The sequence below is a fragment of the Anguilla anguilla genome, chromosome 17 (assembly GCF_013347855.1).
Source record: "Anguilla anguilla isolate fAngAng1 chromosome 17, fAngAng1.pri, whole genome shotgun sequence".
NCBI lineage: Eukaryota > Metazoa > Chordata > Actinopteri > Anguilliformes > Anguillidae > Anguilla > Anguilla anguilla.
In genome coordinates, this window is record NC_049217.1 from 23,200,357 (window position 1) to 23,226,661 (window position 26,305).

The 26,305-nt window shown below is 44.8% G+C and overlaps 1 protein-coding gene and 1 long non-coding RNA gene across 3 annotated transcripts; one reads left to right on the forward strand and one right to left on the reverse strand.

The window, feature by feature from the left end:
• Nucleotides 1-488: 488 nt before the first annotated feature.
• LOC118216961 (somatostatin receptor type 2-like) lies at nucleotides 489-11,093 on the reverse strand. 2 transcript variants are annotated; one of them, XM_035398637.1, is made up of 3 exons: nucleotides 10,623-11,093; nucleotides 9,726-9,774; nucleotides 489-7,561 (listed from the first exon to the last, which is right to left on the reverse strand). In XM_035398637.1, exon 3 carries the CDS (start codon nucleotides 7,512-7,514, stop codon nucleotides 6,396-6,398), a length of 1,119 nt encoding a protein of 372 aa, XP_035254528.1. In that variant the 5' UTR covers nucleotides 7,515-7,561; nucleotides 9,726-9,774; nucleotides 10,623-11,093; the 3' UTR covers nucleotides 489-6,395. The 2 variants fall into 2 exon arrangements, with proteins under 2 accessions (XP_035254528.1, XP_035254529.1); XM_035398638.1 differs by lacking the exon at nucleotides 9,726-9,774.
• Nucleotides 11,094-13,526: 2,433 nt separating this feature from the next.
• LOC118216963 lies at nucleotides 13,527-25,270 on the forward strand. Its single transcript, XR_004763107.1, has 4 exons — nucleotides 13,527-13,609; nucleotides 17,481-17,627; nucleotides 24,500-24,595; nucleotides 24,815-25,270. It is a non-coding gene; the product is annotated as an uncharacterized LOC118216963 (long non-coding RNA).
• Nucleotides 25,271-26,305: the final 1,035 nt, after the last annotated feature.

Consider the following 26,305-nt stretch of genomic DNA (forward strand, 5'->3'; position numbering starts at 1 on the left):
AGAGCGCGGGCTGTGCCCTCACCCTCACCAAAATCACAGTGCAGTGGGCGTGTAGCAGTGGGAGGGCTGAAGTTTTAAGTCCACCGCTGTGGTAGCCACGAGCGAGCCGCCTTGTCCCCCCCCCCCCCGCCCCCCCCGTGAAAAAGAAAGCCGATTTGGTAAAACAGGATTCTTCAGTGTTTCTATTATATTCTGTTTCTACTTTGGTTTGTTATTCTGGTTAAACTTCCAGGACGGCAACAACACTGGCAATCTCATTCGGTGTACAGTATGACGTTTACACCATGAATGCATACATTAATATACCATTTGTGTACTGTTTAGTCTGAGGTTGCTTGTCTGGTCAAAGTCTGTCTTGTAGGTTCTGTTGTGAGACTGTCATGTCAACAGTGAGTCACAGGACAGAAATGTTGCTGTGGTTGTTTGGAGACCTTTTATAATCTCCTTCTGTCTTCTGTGGCAGTTTTAATACTCACATCAGATGTGAAAACGTTTCACAATTACTGCTTTTTTATTTTTACATGTCAGAACCAAGCAATATACATTACTCACAACCTTCTCTCCAACATTTCTGTTTACTGTAGCTCTTTTTATGTAGTATGGATTTCAGAATAAAATACAGGCCCATTTTTTAATATGCAGTATTTAATAGCAACATATTTCCAAATAATAATAATAGAGTTCTCGTGGTAATGTCGAATATTTACAGAAGCAGACGTTTTTCGACAATGCCGCAGAGAAATGCTTTCACATTACGTGTACATTATTTACCGTTCCGTAGTTCGGGGCAACATGGAAAGGACTCACGATCCCGGCATTTGACAATTGCGCTGTCTGCACCCTTGAGCTTGTGTTGAATGAATGACAGCAACCTTTCTTTCACAATCGGCTAGCCATTGAACTGCTGTTTTGTTGCTCGCGATTACGTGAGACGCCGCTTTGATCTCAGCTGGATCGTTGTTGCTGTCCAAATGAATGTAATTTAATTTGACAACGTCTTCGGTCTCAGCCTTTCTTAAAACGCATCGCTGTTAATATCAATAGGAACACGTTGCTCAACATTATTTGTGCTCGTATCTCTTGATGCTTCACACAAACTTAGGACGCGTCTGTTATTTACACAAAGGGAAACGCTTTGAACCCAAAATTTAAAAAGAAACGAGCATGTCATACTATGTATAGTATTTCAGTGAAGAACGTTGTATTGCTAAAGAAATAAGTATGTAACATTTATCTTTTTTTTTTTTTTTGGTAAAATGCAAATGTGTTCCTGCAAATACGATTCACAGTAAAATACATATGACCACTAGAGGGACACATACAGCTATTTTTTTCGCCTGAAGTTCCAGTGCATTGAGAATGCCTAAGATTACTGGAAAGTCAGTCATTAGAATTGATATAACAATCTGAGCGTTTTTGTTTATACACATAACTGGCTCATTATAAATCTTGTTTTAATCCATGTTTGTTGTATTGTGTTTGAATAAGACAACATAACTGACCTGAACTTGAAATCTCAAGATAGAGGAGGAAGTACAGTCTCTCATTGTAAAAGTGTGGATGGCTGTGTATGTAAGAGAAATGTCTTCATGCATGCGTGTGTGCATGTACACAGTAAAATGTTCAGTGATAATTAAACTCTGACAAGAGTACATACAAGTCCAATAGGGACCATCTGGGCTCTGTGAGAGTTGATTTAACACTGAACATTTTACAGTGTATGCATGTATACATGCATTTAGGTGTATTTATGTGCTATTCAGAGACATGTAGACCTTTCAGTACTGATCATGTCAGATGCTCTGAAATTTAAAACCTTTTTTTGGCCCACTGCCTTCTGCCTGTGAACACCTGTGGAAATGACATGCCTTCTACGGACAGAGTTGGGGTACAGGAGCAACACAAGGGAATTCAGCATCTCTAATAATGAGGAGGGAGAAAATGGGAACGGAATAAAATAATAAATAGGAAAGTAAACACGTGTAAATGAATGATTTAGTGAGCCAAGCTCTGCTGACTGAGCTGCAGAGTGGAATTTCCCCCGGGACCAGAGTAGCCTTGACTTGGGAAATCTTGCATACATGCCTGCCTGCATACATCCTCTCCCGGCTGCTGCTAGTCACGGTGAAGCTCCCAGGGTTCGAGCACAGTCTGAAGCTCCCAGGGTTCGAGCACAGTCTGAAGCTCCCAGGGTTGGAGCACAGTCTGAAGCTCCCAGGGTTGGAGCACAGTCTGAAGCTCCCAGGGTTCGAGCACAGTCTGAAGCTCCCAGGGTTGGAGCACAGTCTGAAGCTCCCAGGGTTGGAGCACAGTCTGAAGCTCCCAGGGTTCGAGCACAGTCTGAAGGCCCCAGGGGTCGAGCACAGTCTGAAGCTCCCAGGGTTGGAGCACAGTCTGAAGCTCCCAGGGTTCGAGCACAGTCTGAAGCTCCCAGGGTTGGAGCACAGTCTGAAGCTCCCAGGGTTGGAGCACAGTCTGAAGCTCCCAGGGTTCGAGCACAGTCTGAAGGTCCCAGGGTTCGAGCACAGTCTGAAGCTCCCAGGGTTCGAGCACAGTCTGAAGCTCCCAGGGTTCGAGCACAGTCTGAAGCTCCCAGGGTTCCAGCACAGTCTGAAGCTCCCAGGGGTCGAGCACAGTCTGAAGCTCCCAGGGTTCGGGCGCTGTTGTGTTTGTGGAGCAAACCGTCCAATCCGGAGTTTTGTTTATTCAGCCCAGTCCAGCTGTCTTCAGAGCCCGTAGGTAAATATCAATGTTAATGAATCGTCAGCTCGGTCACCGGTGTGATCGCGCTGCCGTACTGAATTTCATGTGCTCGCCTCCGTCCCATGGCAACCGTGGCTGTCACAAAGAGGCTTGCGCCAGAACAGGGATTCCCTCCTGCCACATTTTGCAGGTCCCCACTGTGTTCCACCGAAGCACGAGTCCACCTACAGAACAGCGTCTCAAGAGTTTCTGAAGATCGAAGCAGTGTGTTGGACAATAAACAAACACGTACAAGTACGTACAAACAGAAGGAAATTGCTCAGAATGCTATTTTTGTCTTTGCAACAGGTAAAGCATTGCACCGTACGTGGCAATCACATCTACGAGCGAGCGAGAGAGAAATATACACAGAATGCTTCATCTGTGTGTGATTTTTCTAGCAGATAGGCAGGATATAACCTCCCATAATGCACCTGCATTTGGACCCCTCCAGGGTCCCAGCAGTGCTTAAAGGCACTATAGACAGCTCCTCTGTCCCTGTCAAGGGATTCAGCCTGGCAGGGAGCCAGCATGTTCTACACCATGGCAACACAATTACCTGGCCGTGGTCCAACGGAACCAGCTGAATATGTCTGTGTGTGTGTTTGGGGGGGATGGGGGGTGTAATTAGGAACGCTTCACCCAAATGGGTGCGTGTTCTAGCCCTTCACAAATGTATAATTTAGAGGAACACCTCACAGGTTACCACGGAGACCACAGCGTTTCAGACCCTTCCCAAAAGGAGGGGAGGGGGAAGGCGGTCACCATTTTTCCTGCCTCAGATCAGCACCACACACAAGGTCTGGGACGTCCCATCCGTGCTGCAGATTCAGCGGATGTGGCAGACCAAACACACTGCATGGTGCTGACCGGTTTCGCCTCTCCCCAGTTTGCAGATCACTTTCTCTTTTCACTTACAGAATCTGCTCACAAAATATACATGACAAACATTTCATCTGTGCTTCATTCTTAAAAATTGCAAATACAAACAGTATCTTATAAAAAATGCACTGCTTTCTTAAATACAATAACTATTTGTATTTATAATGACACTGATTAAATTATTATTAATATAGAATAATAATGGTAGCAGTATTTATATTAACAGATAATCTTGGCTAGTGTACTGGAAAATGGAGAAAGGAAATAGTTCTTTGTGTCATCAAAGTTAAATTATGTTTTTCACTGCTAAATAAACAACATATTTCACACGTCCATTTACAACAACTGGATACAAGAGAGGTCTCTATAAAACAACCAAGATCTATACACTAGCAGCAGTTTGGTAAGTGCCTGTGGCAATGCTGTGACAGGACTGCAAGTTACAGCGTTATGGTCTGAATCAGTGGTGCCCAATCCTGCCATCGACTGCTGAGAATATGCAGGCTTTCATTCCAACCAATCGATTCACCTGGTGACCAGCGCACTCTCTGTCCTCCACGGCACGACTGGGCACTGCCGGTCTGAATTTTCATTGTGCTGCAGTGAAACGCTGTAGCCCCAGTTCTACGCATTGCCAGGGATAGTGTGCTATTTTGAGCACAAGCGCACATGCACCCTCTCCCAAGTGGCGTGAACACGTACACACAGATGCACAAACGTATACGCTCTCCCGCTTGAGTAAACACACAAACACACTCCCACCAGTGTGAGCACGCGCATCAACTTCCTCGCTCGTAGAAATACACGCACATTCTAAAAATAAACACATTCACGATGTACTCGTGAGAGAGTGGTTGATGTTCATGTCCTTTGCATCTCACTTCCCAGAATTCCATGGCACTGTCTCTCAGAGAGGGGGTGCGGGGTGTATTTCACAACCTGATCACGTCAGGTTAGTTCCACCAGGGGGAACGTAAATGGTGAACCCGCAAATCTTGATTTATGTCAAACATGTTTCAGCAAATGGCGTGCTGCCGTAGAAACATTGAATGCCATGCGCATATTCAGAGTCCACGTAACAGTGAGGACCACTAATAGACAGCTGTGCGGTCTTGCAAAAGACAGGTCCATGTCTGGAACAAGCGTACTGGCCGGTACTGCTAACAGTCACTGCCTCGAAATTACAAGCTGTGCTGTGGGAAAGATGTGACACAGATGGTTCTAACGCCTCTCAAACGCAAATTAATATTCGTGGTTCGTTATAGCACTGCTGTTGTTGAAGGGACCGAACGGAAAGCCACTAAAGCACTTGTCATCTTGTAATTACATGTGAAAACTTCACTTCCACCTCGGCAACAAGAGAACAGAGGATTTAAAAACATAATTAAAAAGGGTGACAGGCAATGTCTGCTGAAATCCAAAAACATGTCTTAAAGTTTGTGTAAAACAGCTGCTGAGGCTTGTTTGCTCTGTATCAGGGCTCCAGTGGGATGTCTGTCCAATCAGCAGTCATCTCGGCAAATGCTCTTGGGCAGGAGAGCGAAGCGAAGCTGCATGATCATAGTAGAGCATAAAACATAGACTGGGTCTGTGTAGCAAGAGCGAGAACATCCAAACCACAGATGAAAGATGTTACCTTTTTCTATTGAAAGAAAGTAAAACCAACTAACTTTGAAGGCAGCATACCACGAAACATCTGAATCTTTAGTCTCAGCCAAAAAATAAAACACTGAGTGCACTTCTTTTATGAATTTTGTTCCTAAAACAGGCACCATTTTCATGGAATGTTTAAAGAACTAAGCTGAGATGCATGTATGTCGCTGTAATATGTGTTCCTATCTGAAATACGAATATATCTCAGTCATATCATATTCGAGCGTTTATCGAAATACATATATATTTGTGATTTGTGAAGCCATTGACCTAACCTTCAGTTGACTAATCAGAAGTAAACACCAAACAGAAATTATACACTTGAAATGTAGCTAAGATGTCCACTTCTCATGGTTCCTTTGTTTTTTTTTCACCTTTCACAATGAGCACTGCCTTGAAAGGGAGGAGGAGGAGACTTCTTCATCTCTGCAGCCCCGATGGGACCAATTAAAATGAATCCAGACCAGAAGACCTCCCACAGAAATCAAAGCAATCTGGGTCAGTGATCCTTTCAATATTTTTTCATGAGTAAATGCCACCTTGTCTTGAGACGAGCTCCATTCACTGCTCCAAAAAAACATGAGCTGAGAAACATGAAGGGGTTGGGGGAGGCAGGTGACATCGCCAGAGATGTAGGAAGGAGGTGGTGTTTCCATGTATCTGAACTGGGGTCTTTAGAAAGATCCTTGTTTGCTCTACAGTATTTAATGCTTTTGGGTCAGAGAGAAAGGGGTTCCACACCTGACCTCTTGGCTTACCACTGAAATAGGAACTCCCTGCCATGGGGATGAGGGTGTGGGTTGCTGTCCCATGGACAACCCCCCCATCTCATTTGTCCATCACATCACTCAGAGATGGGGTTAGAGATGATGGGCCGTTAACATCAGTCTAATGGGCTGAACCCTACTCCTGTATTGTTAGTGTGAAGGGAATGGGGCCACTCTATTCTGGAGGGCCCCACTCCCCTAAGATGGTGCTCTTGGTGATAAGATAAGGAGAGAAAGAAAACACATTTGACCCGGGTGTCCACAGATAGTCCTAGCGGCTCAGTTTTTAGGATGGAACCAGGGGGTGGACCGCTGACCGTCTCTGGACACCCCCTTAGTCCCTCTCGTGGCTTAGATGCTGGTCTGCAGGTCGCCGTTGAGCAGCGTGCTCTGCGTTTCCGTGGCGTCGTTCATCATGCGCGACTTGTCCTGCCGGCTGTCGCTGCGCTCCACCTCGTCCAGCCCGCCCACCTTCTTCAGGCACAGGACGTTCTGGAAGCTCTTCTTGAAGTTCTCCGAGAGGAACGCGTAGAGGATGGGGTTAGCGCAGCTGTTGGCATAGCCCAGCACCACCACAAAGTAGAAGGTGCTCTTGAGCGCGGGCGTGGTGCTGATGGTGCCCGTCACCGAGGTGACGTTGAAGACGTAGAAGGGCAGCCAGCAGAGGACGAAGACCGCCACCACGATGGAGACCATGCGCGTCACCTTGCGCTCTGACCGCTTGCGCTTGGACGAGCCCACCCGGATCCCCGATGACTTCACCTTGATGATGATGAACAGGTAGCAGAGGCAGATGACGGCCAGCGGGAGGAAAAATCCCAGAAGGAAGGTGTAGAACATGAAGGCGGTCTGGTAGGCCTCCTGGGGCTCCGGCCACACGATGGTGCAGAAGCAGCTTTCGTTCTTGGTGATCAGGCCGGTGTAGATGACGATGGGCAGGTTGACCAGCAGCGAGATCCCCCAGACAGCCAGGTTGATGGTCTTGGCCATGCGCGGCTTCCTCCACTTGGTGGACTTGATGGGGTGCACCACGGCCAGGTAGCGGTCGATGCTCATGACCATCAAGCAGAAGATGCTGGTGAACTGGTTGAGGGAGTCAACGGTCATGACCACGCGGCAGAGCACCAGGCCGAAGGGCCAGTGGACCAGCGCCAGCTGGATGGCGATGAAGGGGAGGCCCAGGATGAAGAGCTCGTCGGCCACCGCCAGATTGAGGATGTAGATGTTGGTGACGGTCTTCATCTTGGCGTAGCGCAGGATGACGTAGATGACCAGCGTGTTGCCGCAGAGTCCCACTGCGCAAACCATGAAGTACAGGAAGGTGATGACCACCGTGGTGGTCTTGTCGAACCTGTGGTCGGTGACATTGGGGTTGTGCCTCGGGTCCGTCTCGTTGCCCAGGATGTAGCTGTCGTACATGAGGGGCTCAGACAGGTTTGGTGGGGTGGAGGGAAATATCCAGTTGTCCATGGCGACGAGTCACTCTCAAATATGGCCGGCCCAGAATGCAGTTTCACCTAGGACAGGCATCGGAAACGGGTCAAGTCAATGCAACGTCACACAACACACAACAGCAGAGGTAACAGAACTGTGTTGAACGCTTGCACCCATAAGCTATCCCGGCTTTTTAGAATTACTCCTCATTAAAACCAAGTCACTCCCTGATATTCCTTGTAAGGGTGGGGGTGTCATCCTGAGTGTGATTTTTCCTGACTTCTAAACAGGTTGTTGGGCCTAAAGTGCTTGTTGACCTGATTCTCGACACAATGCAGCTTTAACACTCTAGCAGGCGCCTCCAAGGCCACCATAAACTAGCATCTCTTCCTGTGCTGTGATGACTAGAGTTGACTTAGTTTATCCAAATCAAATCAATGGATGAGGTTTCACAGTTTTTTTTTTTTTTTTTGTATTTTCATGATGGAAAACTAACAGTCACTGATCATGTAAGAATGCAGGGGTATCATATGGCATGGCAGACGGCCTGCTTTTTCACGCGGCAGGTGTGTTTACGTACGTGCTTATGTAAGCATTCAACCTGTTCAGTCCTGCTAGGGATACCGCACTGAACCATATTCATTTGCAGGGAAATGCACCCTTATCTGGTGAAACCTGCATCGCTTACATTACATGCGACTGGATATTTACCCAAACAGTTCAGGTTGAGTGCCTTGCGCAAGGCTAACACCGTACAGATTTGAACCTATGACCGCCTGGCCACAAGTCCAGAGCCCTGACATCAATGACACATTGCTGGGTATTGTGAAAAATAGGAATTGCAGAGAGGCGACATCTTAACAGTGACTCAATAACTCAAGAGGGTAACTCAAGGGGACTCAATCCTACAGCACAGAAACAGGGTAGTAATTCAGTATTTCACAGCTCATAGACCTGGGAACTAATCTTCCTTATTTTTCATTTGGACCAACAAACAGGTACAGAGACTATGCTGTTATTAGCAGGGATTCTGCTGTGGTTTGCATTACATGTATTTAATAAAATCATATTTTAATAAAATATATGTGCCATCAAGCTGTGATTCAAGCTCGATCGAACTACAGACACATTTAATTTATAGTTATGTATTTTCTCCGTTGATTTTTTTTCATAGTTCCCCTTAAATACTTTAAAACAACGTTTAATTTGGTCAAATTTGCTGAAACAACATTGAATCCCACGTATCTACTTGCAAATCTTAACGCTTACAAAAGATATTCAGTTGGAGGTGTTGCACGTCGAATAATCACGTGTTAATATTAAAATGGCGTTACATTATAATAATGATTAACAGTTCCTAAAAAGGTTAACCATTGAAGGGGCTATATCATATAATGATAGTAGCAGCCAAGTTCCCTGAGTAACCGTACAAAGAAATACGTTACATTACAAGCAAATACTAACTGTAAAAAAAACGTTTTGATGAAAAAGTACGTATTAATTTGCATGGAATCACTCCAAACAGGAAAGATAAATTATTCATATCGAAGATGGTTTCAAAATAACGCGTCAAAAAACTACTAGCCAGGTACCAAGTACAAATCCAATTTTTATAAATTATGTGTTTAGATGCCTACTTCGCCTTACGCATCAATGCGTTAAAAATGAGTGAATAGTAACCAATATATTATTGCTGTAAAGTGTTTTATCAGACTTATTTGATTGTCCCATTGATAGGCTGCAACCTAAAGAAAACCAACTGTGACGGAAAAGTATCATCTCAAGTGAAGCTTCGTCCTAGCTCTTTGAAACGGACCATATTGTGGACCTGCGCCTATAAAACGGACCTCATCTGAAAGAGCTCATACCGACCATTTGCAATTGCAGACTGAGACCTGTATGATATCAATGACTGTAAACATCAGTGGGAAGGTTTCGATTACAGCCCTCCCCCCCTCCCCCTCCCCCCCCTCCCCCTCCCCCTCCCCCTCCGCCCGCCTCGGTGTTCTGCGATAAGTGTCACTGTCTTCACGCGGACGCGAAGGACGAGCCCTCAAATTGCATTCTGTTATGCGCTATCTGGCAAGAGCAGAGTCCCCCGGCCTCTCGAGCACCAGCCGCCTGCGTCACTTGTAAGGGTTTTGAGTAAACGAACGTCGGGAAGTCACGGGACACCGTCACTTTGCAGTAGTATTTCACTGTTTGATTTACGACGTCCCATCAGAACAGATTTTATCATCCCGTTACCTGGAAGTGTGCCGAGGAAACAGGCCAATGGAAACGGGATGGCAGTGTTCTGTATGGGGCAGATAAAAAATTAAACGTCAAAAAAAAAAAAAAAAAAAAAACTGAGAGAGAGAGGGGGAGGGGGGGTGGGGGGGGGGGGGGGGGGGCTATAGCAGACGCATTGGTGCCCTAATTTGCTTTGCATCATTCCGTAGCATGGCCTTGTGTCACCATTTAAAACTTCTCTAGAGAGTTTCAAGATGTGGCGTTTTACATATAGCGAAAATGCACGGCAGTTTCTTCGAAAATATAGTTGGAAGACACCAGGACATGTATAGCCTCCTGGCGAGTTGTTAATTGCACGTTATTTGACAGTTAAGATGTTCAGCGGAGGATAAAGTGAATATAAGATTTACAGATGACTTTTAAAAGCGTATTAAAATACCATATATTGCCCTGCAATGTAGGCTACTTCACAAGCAGTGTACGTGCAGTGCATTTACAATTAGAAATCTTCACTCAGAAAACCTGAAAGCACTACTGCCGTATAATAAATAAATGGATACACACAGGATAACAGATGGATCATTTGACAAGTGGTAAAGCTAATTAACAGGTGTTTGCTATCGTCTGTCGCAATACTGTTCCTATACGCTCTGAAAAGGTTGGGTTGCCTCTGCAGAAACACTTAATTACTTTTTTTAAAAAAAACATTTAATAAATTTCATTTTTGTCTTGGATCTTTCATTAAGTGTGCAATAATTTTAAATTTAACTTTAGAAAAAACCATGAACGATGATTTATTTGGTCTAAACCATACAGAAAGCGCAGCAAACACCTTGATTTTTTCCATCATGATGTGTACGGGAATAACATATTAAATTGTAGATTGTTGGTTTTTAAAATGTCATGTCTTACCTTCAATTATAAAGGATAATTCCGTTGGTATGCATTGTAAACGAGCTAGAAAAATTCCAAAAATCAGTTGCAGCCCAGTGCCTTGAAACCTGTAAGAAATCTTTCACCCCTCAGACACCTGTTCGCCGAATGCGTACCGAACTGCATTCAGTTGCGGTCAACTACAAGTCCGTGCGTTTCCTCACTGGTCCAGACTGACGGCAATGAACACACACCAAAATTCCCTTGTGGATTTGCCGTTTTCGATTGCGATTTTATCTTGCGGGATGTGAAATCAATAAATACTGTAAGGATATGTGAAAATTATTGCCGCTTTTTTGCTTCAGTTGCTGTTGAAAGAAGCGCACTAGATTCGACGGCGTGCTGTCCACAAGTCTGTAAGAGCGCCTCTGCTGCGGGAGGGGACGCGGGCATTGCTGAAGTTAGTGCGCAGGAGTGCTCCGTTCGTCCGAAGGATTGGGCTATGCCATCGGCAGAACTCTCGCGCGCGCGTTTGGGGGGGGGGGGGGGGGGGGGGGGGGGTTGTCAGTTTTTAGAGCTGAGCGCAGTCGGTGTTACTGCAGGGTTTACCGCCGTTCCCCTGGTTATAAATCCTGTTTGGTTATGCAAAGAAAATGCGTGTCTGTCACAGTAAATTGATAAGTGTTGCAGACACTTTGATTAAATGATCTCTCTCTCTCTCTCTCTCTCTCTCTCTCTCTCACACACACACACACACTCTCTCTCTCACACTCTCTCTCTCCCCCCCCCTCCCTCTTCCCCCCCCCACACACACACACATTTACCACGTACCATATGTGTCTGTGTGTAAAAATGATAATGCAATTAGGCTACTGGATTGTAATGAATTTATGGTGATTTCTATTTTTTATTGTCTTCATTAAACTGCCCAGATTACTAGCGGCTAATTTTATGTAGCATTATAGTGCACATTGCCTTACATAATTTCAATAATAAAGGGGTTTAATTAGAATGGATAAATGGGAGACCAGAACGAACGCAATGTGATTCATTTCTTATTGCAGATAGCTAAAATTATTTCATGTGAATGGCACAAGATCAACACGACCACAGATATTATCATATGAAAATGAGTCAGCCCAATGGGTGGCCTTTATTCAGATAAGCATTATTGTTATATATTCAGAACAATGGAGGGCTGGTTTAGCACAGTTATATAGAGCCAAGGTCTCTGCCTTCCCTGTCTGCAGTTGTGTCCACCAGGCGCTTCTGACAGCAGACCAAATGCAAATGTTTTATCTGTTAAATACCCACTTTCACTTCATTATGTCCGCTGCAGGCAGGGAGCACGGTCTCTGTGTTGATTTGCTCTTGTATTTTTTAACGAGCCTGCTGCATTTTAAAGGCCGAACGGGACGAGACGACTTTGTTCCTGTAGGATCGGAGGCGTTGGTGTTTCTGTTCGTTGGCTCGTGGGTTAAAACACGCTCGAATGTGTTCTGCGGTCGTAGAGGCACCAAAGTCCATTATCGTGTACGCGCGACACACGTTGAAGCCGAATGTCTGCTTCTCAGCCGCTTGCCAGCTTGTGGGACTGACTGACTGCCAGCAGCTATGTCTCATTTTGCCTCCTCCTGACAAATCATGCCGCCTAGCTGCTGGCCCAGTTTGAAAAAAAAGATTGCTGGTGTGCTTCAGAACGGGCGCTACGCAGAACCGCTAATCGCAATAGCTCACGGGTGCATCATGCCCATTACGTTATTTCTGTTCTCATCTTATAGATCTATGACATTTATCACAGATCTAGCACAGCATACGAATAGCCATTTATGTAGAATGATGTTTACTAGAGTCATTGGTACGTACCGTGGGGCCTTGCTCAATGGTAGTGTTCGACCGGTGATTTGAACCTGCAGCTTCTGGATCACAAGCCCAAGCTCTCTTTAATGACCAAACCGGACTGCTACTGGCTCTCAGTGCTCTGCAGCCACAGTGATGCACACATTAGTGAGCTGTGCCCTCTGTAACCCGACGGTGCCGCCCTGCCAGAATAACCATCGGTCTTTCCCAATCAGGACGCCGAATATTGCCTCCGACCCCCAACCACTACAATAAGTTTGACTCCTGTTTCCCCTCATGGTTCCCTGAGACCGCCCTCTGCCCCGTCCGTTCTGCCCAAAAGGTAAACAGAGGTTGAGAAACAAAAGCAGGACGTAGAGCTCACATCAGGCGTGAGAAAGTTTTGTTACTCTCTTATGTGTTCTGAGCATGCGTTGCAGAAAGCACAGTCATCACACTACATTAAAACATATATATCTATTAAGTCAAGAGGCTGATAAAAAGGCTTACTGGGTTTCTGTGCCCTTACAGTTTGAGCTTCTGACTTCGCACCCACTGTAGGCTCTGGGTATTGCCTCTATATGGGCCCTGCTATAGGGTTTTATAAGCAGTACTCTTTGGTATACCTTATTTTCAATAGACTTGTAACTTGCAGAAGGGGCTGTGATTTTTCTACAAACCATTCCACTGCTGTGAATCTGGGATCAAACTGGGCACATATTTCATTGTGTATAATCATTTTTGTTGTACGTGGCGATGCATTGACTGTGCTGTTCCAAACAGTTCCAGCAGTTTGATCTAAGCTGATGGAGAAAAAAGACTTTGAGGCTTCAAGAGTGCCAAAATCTCATTCAGCGGGGTCAGAGAAAAACAGGGACACACTCAAAAAAGCTTCTTTCATTTTGTCTGTTTCATTTCGTCTTTTGGTTAGAAAAGCCAGCCAATGATTCTCAAGGGCAGCCTTGCATGAATTGCTATAAGGAATAAAAAAAATATATATAAAATGATTAAATAAAACTTTTAAAAAAGATTTGATTTGAGCTACTTCGCTCTTTTTCTCCAAATGTACTGACGTCTGTGAATGGCTTGTTTTTTCTATTATCAGAATTCTCAAAGACGTGTCAGGAGCCTTGAAAACAGCCATTTGTTTGGAGTAAATGATCCCTGTGGAGGAAATGATCATAAAGGTACATATATTTATGCCTTTTCTATTATTTAAAGGTACGTGGGAGGAAAGGCAGGAAAGAGCAGAATGTCTCTTGGTGGAGTGTTCTGTGCACCGCCACCTGTAAGTGCCCACAAATCAGCCTGGAAAATGGCTTTCGCCCTCGTCTACCTGTGAGAAGTATTACGATGTGATTTTCCCAAACACACGCACGTGCACGCGCACAAACGCATGCACACACACACACACACACTCACATGGCACACACATAGATACACACACACACACACAAGTGCGCATGCTCGCGCGTACACACACTCACATGGCACACACATACACACACACACACGTGCGCATGCTCGCGCATACACACTCATACGGCACACACATACATACATACACACACACACACACACACACATGCGCATGCTCACGCGTACACACACGTGTGGACACTCACAAAATGTTTATACATTACCGTTATTGCTATGGTTGCCGTTTTAAGGAGAAGGGGGAGGGATCCCCCGTGACCGTCGCGGACCCCAGCCGAGCCAGGATGTTTCTATGACACGGGTCTGAACTGACAAGTTTAAGAGGCACACTGGAAAACTGAAAGTACTGACAGGGTGATCTGTTTCTTTACAGTTCCTCAAGGTAGTGCAAACATTGTGTTTCAGGAATATATTCATTCTCTGGTACCCTTAGTCTAAATTGACTAACAAGGATTTTTAACTGACAAAATGGGTTGCTTTGAAAACATACCATTACCCAACATTTACAATACTATGGGAGAAGAATTTTGTTCTGAATTGAAAATAAATGTTTCTTTAGGTCGGCCTGCAAGAATTCTTCACGGTTAAAATGTCATTTAACTTAACTGTTATTTAAATGTTATTTAATTATTTCACTGGGGTCTCAACAGATCTTTGAATTCTGTTGAAAACGTCCTCTCCCTAATCCCACTTGCGGTCCTGCAGTGGACCCTATCCACAGGCCATGCAACACCCACAGCCTGAGAATAATGGGATATGGAGATCATCTTTATCTCGGTTGTTGCTTTTCATGACAAAAAACTTTAATAGTGGTATTTTCTTGTCGACGTTTCATCTCACTGCACTCTGACAGTCTCGTACCCATTATGCTGATGTTTGGAGTCGTGTGTGTGTGTGTGTGTGTGTGTGCGTGTGTGTGTGTGTGTATTATGCAGTGCAAATGTTATTTAAGATAATAACTGTCTTTTTATCTGGCAGCCCCATGATTTTGCCCCTGGAATGTGCCGCTGAGTATGGTACACGTTGAAACAGAGCCAGTGTTCATATCCAGTTGTTTGTTTCTTTCATTCTTTTTTTTTTTCCTCTGTAAATTTGCAAAGTGATTTGTTTTTGACTGAAGATTTTGGGCAGAGTGTTACGCAGTGTGTGTCTTAATGACTCTGCTAATGGGTCTGCTGATGGTGCTTTCTGAGCACGCTCATGAGATCGGTTTCATCTACACAGCAGCAGGCTCCTTTGTGCCTGTCTGTCTGACTGTCTGTCTGTGAATATTCATTTCAGTTTTATATGTCTGTACATTTGTCTGTCTGTCTGTCTGTCGGTCTGTGTCTGTTTCTGACCGCCCTTCACTCTCTTTCCCCCCTCTATCTCGCTTCCCCCCCCCCCTCTCTCTCTCTCAACGTAATTGCGACATGTTTTATTTATTTTTGTCATCCCCCAAAAAAAATCTACTCGCCCGACACAGAATGGAATAATACATGGTAACCGTATCAGAGAGCCTTCTTTGTGGCACGCGGTGCGCTGGGAAACGAGGGACCATGAGATTGACTCAGATGTTCTGCTCTTAAGGTGCAGACATCGAGCCCCGCCCTCCCGCCCCCCAGCTTGTTTTCACATCGCCTGTTACACGTTACATATTAATCTCGCGCCTCGGTGAAAATGTGTTCTGGCAGCGGTGCGAGTGTACAGATAGACGGGGCTGAATAGTGAAAGGTTTGGCGGCTCGACGCTCTTTTGTGTGTCCTGCAGTTTCGGGTGACAAACACGGGTCGCCCTGGAGCGGTGGGGGGTGGGGGGTGGGGGGGGGGGGGATTGATCCATGTTGCATGGGCAGTTTGGACGCAGAGAGTCACGGGCGAGAGCTGGGCTGTTATCTCTGTTCTGTCAGCTCAATAAACAGCAGCTTTTCCGTTCAGGGCAATGGAGATCCAGGGTGAGGCCTGCACCCACGATCAATGATCTGCTATCAGAAATATATACAGTATATTGTTGTTTTGGCAGTGTACTCCAGCACTTTGGGTTTGCAATGTTGAGCGACCACAGCAACAGAATCCAAATCCAAGCCTAGAATCAACTCTAGACCTTTTGTTAGCTTTCTTGCGCGTGAGCTAATGATGCACAACACAGAGCTGCCGGAGAAACAGCTGAGCAGCCAATTGCCTAATTACTTTTGGTCTGCTAACATTGGGGGGCTATTTACAAAAATATTGGCTGCCAATGTGCTGGAGAACAGAGCCAAAAAACAACAAAAATTATATCACTGTCCAAATACCTATGCACTGCACTGTGTATATATATATCCACTTATATATATCCACTTATTGCAATTCTGTTGGAGCGTTCAACAGGTTGATGTAACTGCTTGTAGGAGCCATGGGTAGAGAGCAGTAGAAATAGTGGTAGTATTTGAGTAGCGGTAGTACTGGAGGGGTAAGTGGTGTGTGTGTGTTGCTGGTGTACAGTAGAGTCTAACATGAGGGATATAACAGCATTTCACTCGCTCCTCATTGATCTCCGGTTTGTCCCAGGAGGCCGTGCTTTTGTTGCCCGTGTCCACAGTCGCTTGGCGTTTTTTTTTTTTTTTTTGTCATTCAGCAAATGGAAAAGGAGAAACAAAAGCGTGAAATCTGATTTCACTTTGGATTCAACATTCAGCTTTACTGTGGACTCAGGGAGCACAGCTTAAATAAGTCCGTTTTTTTTTTTTATACAGCTTTAAATTTAGAACATGCTTTTTCCATTTTTCATAATTTCCCTTTATACGGCGCATGGAAATTGGATCATAGCAACGGCCCATTCATAAATGAATGAATGGGAGTGAATCTTCCTTAGAGCGGTGTCCCAGTGGTCTCTTTGCATTACGTGGTCATTCCAACGCTGAAAAAGTAATCACTTAAGTGGAGCCATTGATCGGATGAGAGCTTGCATCCCTGTAAGTTCACCATAGATTATATATACAGTAGATCCACCTGTTCAGGAAGCTGAGGGCTGAGAGTTATCTCTGAAACTTGGATTTATCTTTGTTTTCTCAAGTGTCCTGTTTTTGGTGAACGTGATGAGGAACAGTTATACTCCATTCAATTACTGTATTTGGATGGCTAACCCGGCCAGCCAACTGCAAATCTTCCAGGTGCTGAGACACACTAGCCCCTGCCACTGCACCTGAGACCTGTCTGTGGACAATACCCCCAAAGCTCATTTGAAGACTGTTTAGGGGAGGTCAAAGTTCGAACTCTGCTCCTGGCTGGCCAAGATTCAGAAGGGCTCAGATTTAATTTAATTGGTCTAATTAGTTTAAGAACAGTTCAAAAACACAGCAACAACTGAGATGTGATGTATAATTTACGGAATCTTAAAAGGTCGCAGTTTTTGTTTCCAGCAAGGCCTGCACACGCACTGCCCTCTGGGAAAAGGGGGGAAAGGGATACCCCTTGGCTAAAACTTTTGCAGGGATTAAATAAACCAGAGACTTCATGCTCCTGCACTTAAATGACCTTTAAAATATGGAAAGTATAAATGGACTTCTATTTTCATTAATTTTGACATGAACACACAAAAAGCAAAAAGCAAAAATTCCTCGTAACGGAGATGAAAAAATGTGTTATTTATCTGTGTTTCCAGCTCAGGCTACAGATGAAATGGCTCAGCACCGAGGGGAGAGAAAATGAGCGAAATTCACACGTTCTGTGGACACCACCGAATGTTCCACTTGGGGGAAAAAAACACCTCTCTGATCGCACTCTTCCACGGCTTACTTCTAAGAGACCGGTGAGTACAAATAGACAGACAGTCCTGGGCACGGAGGTAGAGGCGCAATCTGGGTTATTCTCCGAAGGTGCCGGTGGCACTTCAGCTTGTCACAATTTAAATGATTACGGCGACGGCGGCGGTTTGTTGTACGCTTTATTCCTCAGGGTACATTAACATGCAGGTGACAACCGCCAACAAAACGACATACATAAATTGCATTGTTGCGTTGCAGTGGTGCAGGCCCAGGCTATTTTTTGTTAATCCATTTTGAGGTGTTCTAAAGCTGTGACGTACCGACGGCAATCAGCTTTGCCAGGACAATAGATCGTAGCAATCACGGAATGAAAGAGCGCGAAGAAAGACTGAATTCTCTGCCGCGGAATTTAGTATAGTGAGAAAAGGTGGGTGGGAACTCATCCTAATAATGTGTGGAAAAAAAATTCTGCCGAACCTATTTTTATATCTCACAATGACATAATTGCCAATAACGGTTTGAGTGTGTGATGTCATAATGGCTCCACAGAAAGAAAAGAAAAAAAAAAACCTTTTGTTGTTCCTAAGAATAAGATGAGATATGACTGGGAATGAGAAAGCACAGTATCATCGATTAATCACATTTCAATATAGCTGCACAGACCGGACATTTTAATAGTGATCGTCAGAATTAATAGCGAATTGTACCATCTGTCTCAGAACACAGAGGAGTGGGTGGTATTTATACAATTGTGTTTTCGTTTTATAGAGTGCTTTAATGACGTACAAAGGTGAAAGTGAGACTGTTCCATCAGTAGAACAGGTGGTCACGGTAATGTTAAAAAATAGCCCTGTGACCAATGGTTATGAATTTGTATAAGGATGAACCTTCTGGTGTCAACCTCTACCGCTGTGGAAACGCTGAAAAAGAATATGATGAATCACTCCACTTTTCAAAAAGCGTTTGTGCCTTTAATCACATTGATTTGATTTTAAAGCACAAAAAAAAAAAAAATTAATAAAGGCCTTCACAGATCTCTAGACTGCAGTGTTGAATTTATTGCATCAATGTTTCAGCTGTGAACCATCTTCAACATGGTTTATATTTGTTCATTTTAAAGGAAACGAACGGTCACGATTTAACACAAATTAGAAAGAGGAAGGTGTAACTGAACGGAACACGAAGATCCGTGCTTCTATGTTTAACCGTACTGGGTTAACTCAGTGAAGTGCCTCGACAAAAAAATCGACTGCTTGTCGATTTGCTGCTGCCGTGAAACATGTTCTGAGTTAAAATGACGCTTTGCTTAAAAGTGTACTGCCCATGAAACGTTCCATCCACGCCAGCCCTCTTCTGTAGTGCTCAATTTGTTCCTGTGTATCAATCTGGACTGGGACCTCTGAGGGCTGTTCATTGTCTGCCTGTCGGGACTTAAGGGCACTGCGATTAGGTCTGATTTTCCATGAGTGGTATTTCTCTCTCTCTCTCTCTCTCTCTCTCTCTCTCTCTCTCTCTCTCTCTCTCTCTCTCAATCTCTCCCTCTCTCTCTCTCTCTCTCTCTCTCTCTCTCTCTCTCTTTCTCTCTCCTCCCCCCCCCCCCCCCCCCCCCCCTCTCTCTCTGTTTACAGGCAGTACGTGATTCACTCTAGAGAACTATTAAGAACCCCCGACTGAAATAACACCCCATCCCATCTACGCAGTCAGAAGCATAATAACTCTTTACAGAAATTGCTCAGGGCATCCACAGGCACAGATAATCATTCATTTTGAGCATTTGTTCTTCAGAGAACTTTAGGCTGCGTGTAAAGTTCACAGATCACTTTTATATAATTTAACGTGCCTTCCGACATGTGGATTTTCCTTTTATTCATTGGAGGGGAACAGAATGTTTTTTGCTGGAATTAAAAAAATGTTTTAGCCCTTGGACCCTAAAAAAAATTGATATCTCGATTGTGACATCATCAGGTCAAAGTTCCTTATTCAGTGCTGGAATACTCAAGCAAAGTGCCTACCCTGGTTGAACATGAGAGAGTTAATATTCATGAAGGGGAATTGATAAAGCCATAGCTTTTGCAACGCGTACAATGGGTAAATATGTCAAAGATCTGTCTTGAAAATTAAACGTCTTGGTCCTCACAGTTCTCTGACCACCAATATCATCAGTTCATAGTCTCTATTCTCAGGCTGGTTTGTCTGGGCTTTTATCTTGTCTGAGAGCTTGTGGTCTATACCGAATGCCCTCTCCTGAGGGACACAGACAGGCCTTCAATCAATTTATCCCAAATGTCAATTTTTTGTACTCAGTTTAGTGCATTTATTTGATTATTTTAACTTTTATTATTAACATAAAAAAAGAAAGAAAATTAAGGGCAATTAGATACAATGGGAACATCAGAGGTGCATGTTACTATCTCCCTCTCACACGCATATATACAGTGAGCTTTCTTAATGTTCGGGACAAAAGCATATTTTTTATTTTATTTGGCTCCGTACTCCAGAATTATAGATTTGCAATCAAACAAGTGATTTTTTTTTCTTTTCTTTGGGAGGACACCCTGATTTTGGATAGCAGGCAGCGGGTAACTGGCTGTAACTGGATATAACAGTAATGAATTATGAAATATGATTTATGCGTTCAGTGCCACGGACCCGATGACCTTCTGGCACTGCCGTCTGGACCCCGTTCCTGCGATCCAGGAGCAGCCAGACAGCCCGCGGGGCCTACCACACACACTCTGTTTCATCTGGGGCTTCCAAACCGGGCTCAGTTACAGCGTGTTTGTAGTGGAAGGGCCCGGGAAACCCCGACCACAGGAAGGACACGGGTTCACACTCTTTTGTTTTTACCAGCACCACGAGGCCCCAGGGATCTCAGCCTGCAGAAGCCTGCCTGCCGGGTTCGCTGGGCTGGGCGGCTCCTCCTTGTAGCAAATGCGTGTACAGAATTTAATCGATCGTCAGTGCAAAGTTTGTGTTTGCGTGATGGTCAGGAGTCATGCGTCTGGACTTTGATCTTCTTGATTTGCCATCAGCTGTGTTCCTACACCCTGGGCTGGTGGTGGTGGGGTGGGGGGGAGGGGGGGCAGTAGTTCCCCATTGGTTTTTCATGATTATTGGATCTTACTGATGAACTGTTTTTCTTCTGACATTGATGTCATCCTTTTCTCCTTCCAGACCACATCATGGTCATTTTTAGGGGATCTTGAGATGGGAAAATTTTGACTAATCTAACCGAGGATCCCTAGTTGTTTTTGCGTCTTCTGCCGGACAAATAAGGGGCAGTTTTGGTTGCCCATGGCAACGGTTCTGGAATACAAACCGTGCATTTGTTTCCTGCGGGCTAAAAAGATGTCTCTGCACAGCCTGCCTGTTCTACACTGAGCGACAGACATCATTTAGGGTGCAAAGAGGCGTCGGCTGTCCCCCTGATGCGTCTGCTGTGGGTAATTAGGCACCCGCAGGGGACTGCGATCAGCCACAAGGTTGGCAAATTCTGAGTTTGGTGCGCAAGGTGCGCGCCTAGACGAGCCAGACTGTCTCCTGGTTCGCCATTCAATTTTCCTCGAAGATGAGAGCAACATCAAGCAGAACCTCATCGCGTGACATTGCGAGTGCATCACCTGTGACGTGATTTCTTTTTTGTATTAAGGTACGAGACGTCGATTTTGTGTTCTTTTTTTCCCCCGACAACACAGCTTTGAAATATCAACATTTTTAAAAATGTTTTTATTTCATGTTAACCACTAAATATTTATGGGTCTTTCTACCTTGAAAGAGCTCTAAATTGATTTTGATGTCTTGCTCTTCAGTTGCTGCTCAAGTATTAAAACATAAAAGAGATCTCCACATTCTTTTGATCTGGTAAACATACGAACGGCATACAACAATGTAGCACTACAGGAACCGCGAGGAAAGCGAAAGTCTGTCTAAATGTAAATATCCAGACCTCACTGAAGTTAAATATTCTGCAATGTATTGTAAACATTTAAATTTTTTGTAAAATATCATAAATATATTTCCAGCATTGCATTCCTTAAAAAAAGAAAACATATTGTAATATCTGAAAGCAGTCATGCTTGTACTTGTGTGTTTGCCCATGTATTGGTCCAGGCCTAAGCGGAACAACAGCCTCACAGTGTGCAGAAGAACAGCCAGATTGATGGCCAGCAGGCTCTCTTGGTTTACAGTTTAATAGGTCAATTTAAAAAAAGCAAGCACAGGAAGTGGCTGAAAGTTTTTTTTTTTTTTTAATGCTTTCCCCATTACAGTTTGATTACTTTTTGACATTTGCAGTGGCCTCAGGCTGCATTAAGTCATTGGAGATTGGAGATTGTTCCCTAAAAGACCTTTTGCACTAAAGTAATGTACGCTGAAATATAACATTAAGAATCTTTCATAGCAGCAACCTTTTGCTGTGCCTTTCCCTGAGAGACTTTGCCACAGTTATCCTCAAATTGCTGTTCTTTCAGTTCACCTCCAAATTCCCCTGAATAGTTCCTAGAATGATAGAATGGCTTTTCCTTATCATAACACTTTCTTTTTGGCTGGACCAGAACAGCGGGGCCAGCCCTAAAAACAGGAATGTCTGTGACTGACTGAGTGACTGAGTGATGAAGTTACCCCATTGGTCGGCCGGAGAGGTCCAGCCACATACTAGGTTTTGACCCGGTCTCATTAGTTTTTGCTTTCTTCTGCTTGCATTACTGACAGACAACTTGGAGTAAACTGAGTAAGAAATGTTTATTTGCGGTTAATTTAAGTAAGTCAAACGAACAACAGGAATGGATGCTGTCAGCAAGATGAGATGTCTAAAAAAGTTTTGAGGCTTTAAGTCTTTAAAAGGGCCACAGATGCCCCTAACTGCAGCCGTTTCACAGTTTTACATTCTGAGGCTGCTCGGCTGCTCAATAAAGTGAAGGAAGACGGAATCCAATCGGGTCTATCATGTATTTATGCTTTTTCTGGTACCGACTCTCCTCTCTTCTCTCCCGCTACACCCGGCCTGAATCATTTAATGCCGCCTGTGCGAGAACGAAGGAAAACAGAATAATCTAAACAAAACAATGAAATGTATTATTATTATTTTTATTTATTCCTGCAATGCACCTTAATGAAACCTTTATGCACCTTAATAATAAAAAAAAAAAAATACTCCAAGGCAACTGCCGGTTGGTTGCCATGACGACACAGCTCAAGGGGTATTCTTTTCTGTCTACGCGTAATGTATACGTAGACACGTCGGAGTAGTCGACACGTTCCCCGTTGTACTGCACGTGTCAGGCAGGTGTAGTCTCCTGCGTACCAGGGGCCCCGAAAAGTTTCCTCTGCTCCTCGCCTCAGTCTCTACAGCAGGGAACCGAACGGTTAAACAGCCCTGCCCCCCCCCCCCCCTCCTCCCCCCAGGCTGCGGGCTGGATCTTTGGCCTCGGCCCTGTCGTTAGCCGGCTGTTACCGGGGCTCGGCGGCAGCGGCGGGGCGCCGGCTGGCCGCGTTCCCGCCGGGCGTAAGGGGGGAGGGTTTTAAGTTGGCCTGGGGGGGCCACAGCGAGCGGGCGTACATCTGTTCCTCCCAACGACACGCCAGGTGCTCGCGGGCTACCAGGTGCTGAGAGCGAGAAAAAGGGGGGCGCTGAGCGGCGGGCCGGAAGCTTGTGACTCTGGGCCACGCGGTCTTTGGACGAGCTCTGTGGAGAAGCGTGGCGTGGGGGGGGGGGGGCGGCGGTCGCTCAAACCCGCGGCGACCCCGCGGTGACCCCGCGGCGTTCCTTCTCCGCACGCGGCCCGTTCGCTGGGCCGCAGTCAGGTCCCGGAGGAGAGTCTGAGTCCGAGCTCCGCCGATGAGTCACCTGGCCAGTACATGGCGTCAAGCGTCTCGCAGTTTCCCTGTGACAGGAGAGCGCACGAACACGTCTCCGGCCTGCAGAGCAGAAATAGCACAAAATCACTACGTGTTAACAGGCTGCGCCTGGGAAGGGCTGTTTATTGGTGTGTGCGTGTGTGTGTGTGTTTGTGTGTGTGTGTGTGTGTATGCGTGTGTGTGTGTGTGTGTGTGTGTGTGTGTATGCGTGTGTGTGTGTGTGTGTGTGTGTGTGTGCGTGTGTGTGTGTGTATGCATGTGTGTGTGTGTATGCGTGTGTGTGTGTGTGTGTGCGTGCGTGCCTGTGTGTGTGTGGTGGGGGTTGTTGTTGCTAGAATTTTTTTTATTCTTCCTCATTTACTCCAAATACAGACTCAGTTTTGAGCGCTGGCATCCTATTGCCAGACACTGGCATCAAGGACAGCTGGAATTAATTGCAGATGCACTGTACCTCGATTCAGTGTTTTAGACAAAGTGTGTAGATGCAGTGTGTGCAGGTGAAGAGTGTGTAGATGCAGTGTGTGTAAATGGAATGTTTTTAAATGCAGTGTGTGTAAATTCAGTGCATCTAGATACAGTGGATTCTATTTTTGGCACCCGTAGTGTTATGTTTTGGGAGCCCATTACATTTAGTCATGGTGTCACTACGCCTGCCCTGCTTTGGGTTCCACTATCTAATGGACAGATTACAAACAGGATCCTCGCCTCTGGTGTAGATAGAACACAGTGATGATGTTCAGACAGTGGCCCTATGTTGAGTATGATTTTGGAACAGGTTCAGATTTTTTAAATGTGGGATAAGGATCTCAAAGTTAAAAGCATTCACTTGAGCTGCCTCTGCCAGCTTATAACTTTACAACAAAAGACCCAAGAAAAGAATGAGAGCTGTGATTTTAAGTCCTTAAGATCCTCTCTCTTTCATATTTCTGGTCCTGAGTGATACACAGCTGTCTTACAGCAGGGATATGACAGCATTGCGGTATGTAGAACTGAATGCACTTTTCATAACAGAAAACTGTGTACAGTGGGTGAGTGTCAATGCTGCCTTTTTTTCCCCTAGATAGCAGATGGGACCGTGGGCTTTGTGGTGAGGGTGGCAGGGACAACAGACGGACCTCTGAACATGTTCCTATTGATCATTCTCTTTATCCTTATGGTAAAGCTGAACTTTTTTTGCCTCTTGACATGGACCATCCCTCCACTATTTTAGTGCAAAGAGAAACGTTGAATTTCAAATGCGTTCTCTCTCTCTGTCTCGCTCTCTCTCACTGTCTTGCTCTCTCTCTCTCTCAAACTCTCCCTCCCTCCTTCTCTCTCTCTCTCTCTCTCCCTCCCTCCCTCCTTCCCTCCTTCTCGATTGGGTGAGATGTTTTAGGAGCCAGTCGAGAAATGCAAGCAGATGGATAGTGCTGTAAAGGCCTTCGACGCTGGGTTGTCATGGTGACGGAGGCCTTATGGCGGTTCATGCCCGTGTACCTCACTACTGCCTCACCCGCTCCACGGGCCAGACCCGGCAGCTCAAACTGGGTTGGACACACTGCTGGCCTACCTCACACTCAACCCGTGGCTGACCAACAATTGTTGCATGAATTTCATACAAAACACTCCTTCCCCCCTCTCTGTATGCCATGCTCTTCCATTGCTTTCCAACGCAGCTCACCCTTGGCCAGTTTTGTGCATCCTAAAGCCCTGACTGATAATCCAAAAGAACAGGAAGATGGCTTCGACACTTCCGGAAAGGGCCGTGTGAGGCCGAAACATGTTGGTGTAGTTTTTAAATGTTTCTATATGAACTAGCCCTTCATTAAAGGCTTTTTATTCTAAGAAGAGTGCCTTGGACTTGATTGATAATTGAAGAGGTATGAAGTTTGGGGTTTCACAAGTGAGATATGAGTATGGTCAGCAAACAATTGCAGTTTGACATTTTCAAAAATAGGCAGATTTTATTCTCAAAACTGTACTGAGTGTTGGAGATGTTGGTCTTAAAAAGCGTGAACAGGAATTGAAATTTGAGTGAATGCAATCAAACTGATCTGGAAGTTTTTCAGAAATAGTCAATTTCATGATACATGAGCTTCACTTTCGATCACAGGGTCCATAGTACTAGTTCCAGCTAGTACTAGTTCACTAAAGACTAATCTGGATATGAGTCTAATCTGGAGTTGGGATCGCATTCCAGTTGTCTTATCCAAATATGCTTGTATTTATATTAATTAACAATTTCCCTGGACACATTTACTGCTGTTTTTATTTCTTGTTTTTTATTATTAAATCTTTTTTAATTACCTGCAAATGATCCCTTGCTACATTTGTGGTTAATGTTTTCATTACTTTAATCATTCCAGCGCTTTTACTCTTTTCAAATGCTGTTGTGTTTTTTCTTTAAAAAAATAATAAAATAAATCTAGGCAAATGTGAGTCAAAATAGATTGAATGGCCTGTTCTCAACTACAACTGTAATGTTCCGGTGAGACTGGATACTGGGTCGAGGGGTGTTTTAGTATAAATTATACCATTTGCATCAGTTTTGCAGGGTGTCTGACACACAGTTCCCTCTCTAGGGTCTGCAGCTATCAGAGTGAGAATGTGAAGCGTTTTGAGATTATTTTTCCCCCCCCCCTCCGGCACTGTTCCTGAATTAGTTATACCCATTAAGATTCCTTCAGGAAGTGGTCGACCAGCTCGCTGCTGAATTCAAATTTATCACACCTGGGGACCACAGGTACTGCAAAAGCAGAAAACATGTTGGTCTGAGAGACTGCGAGAGTTTTCATACGAAAGAGCAAAAATATTCATGTCTGTTTTGTTTTTTTGTTGTTATTTTCAGCTTCTTCGCTCTCATTTAAAGTCTTTTTTTTTGCCTGCA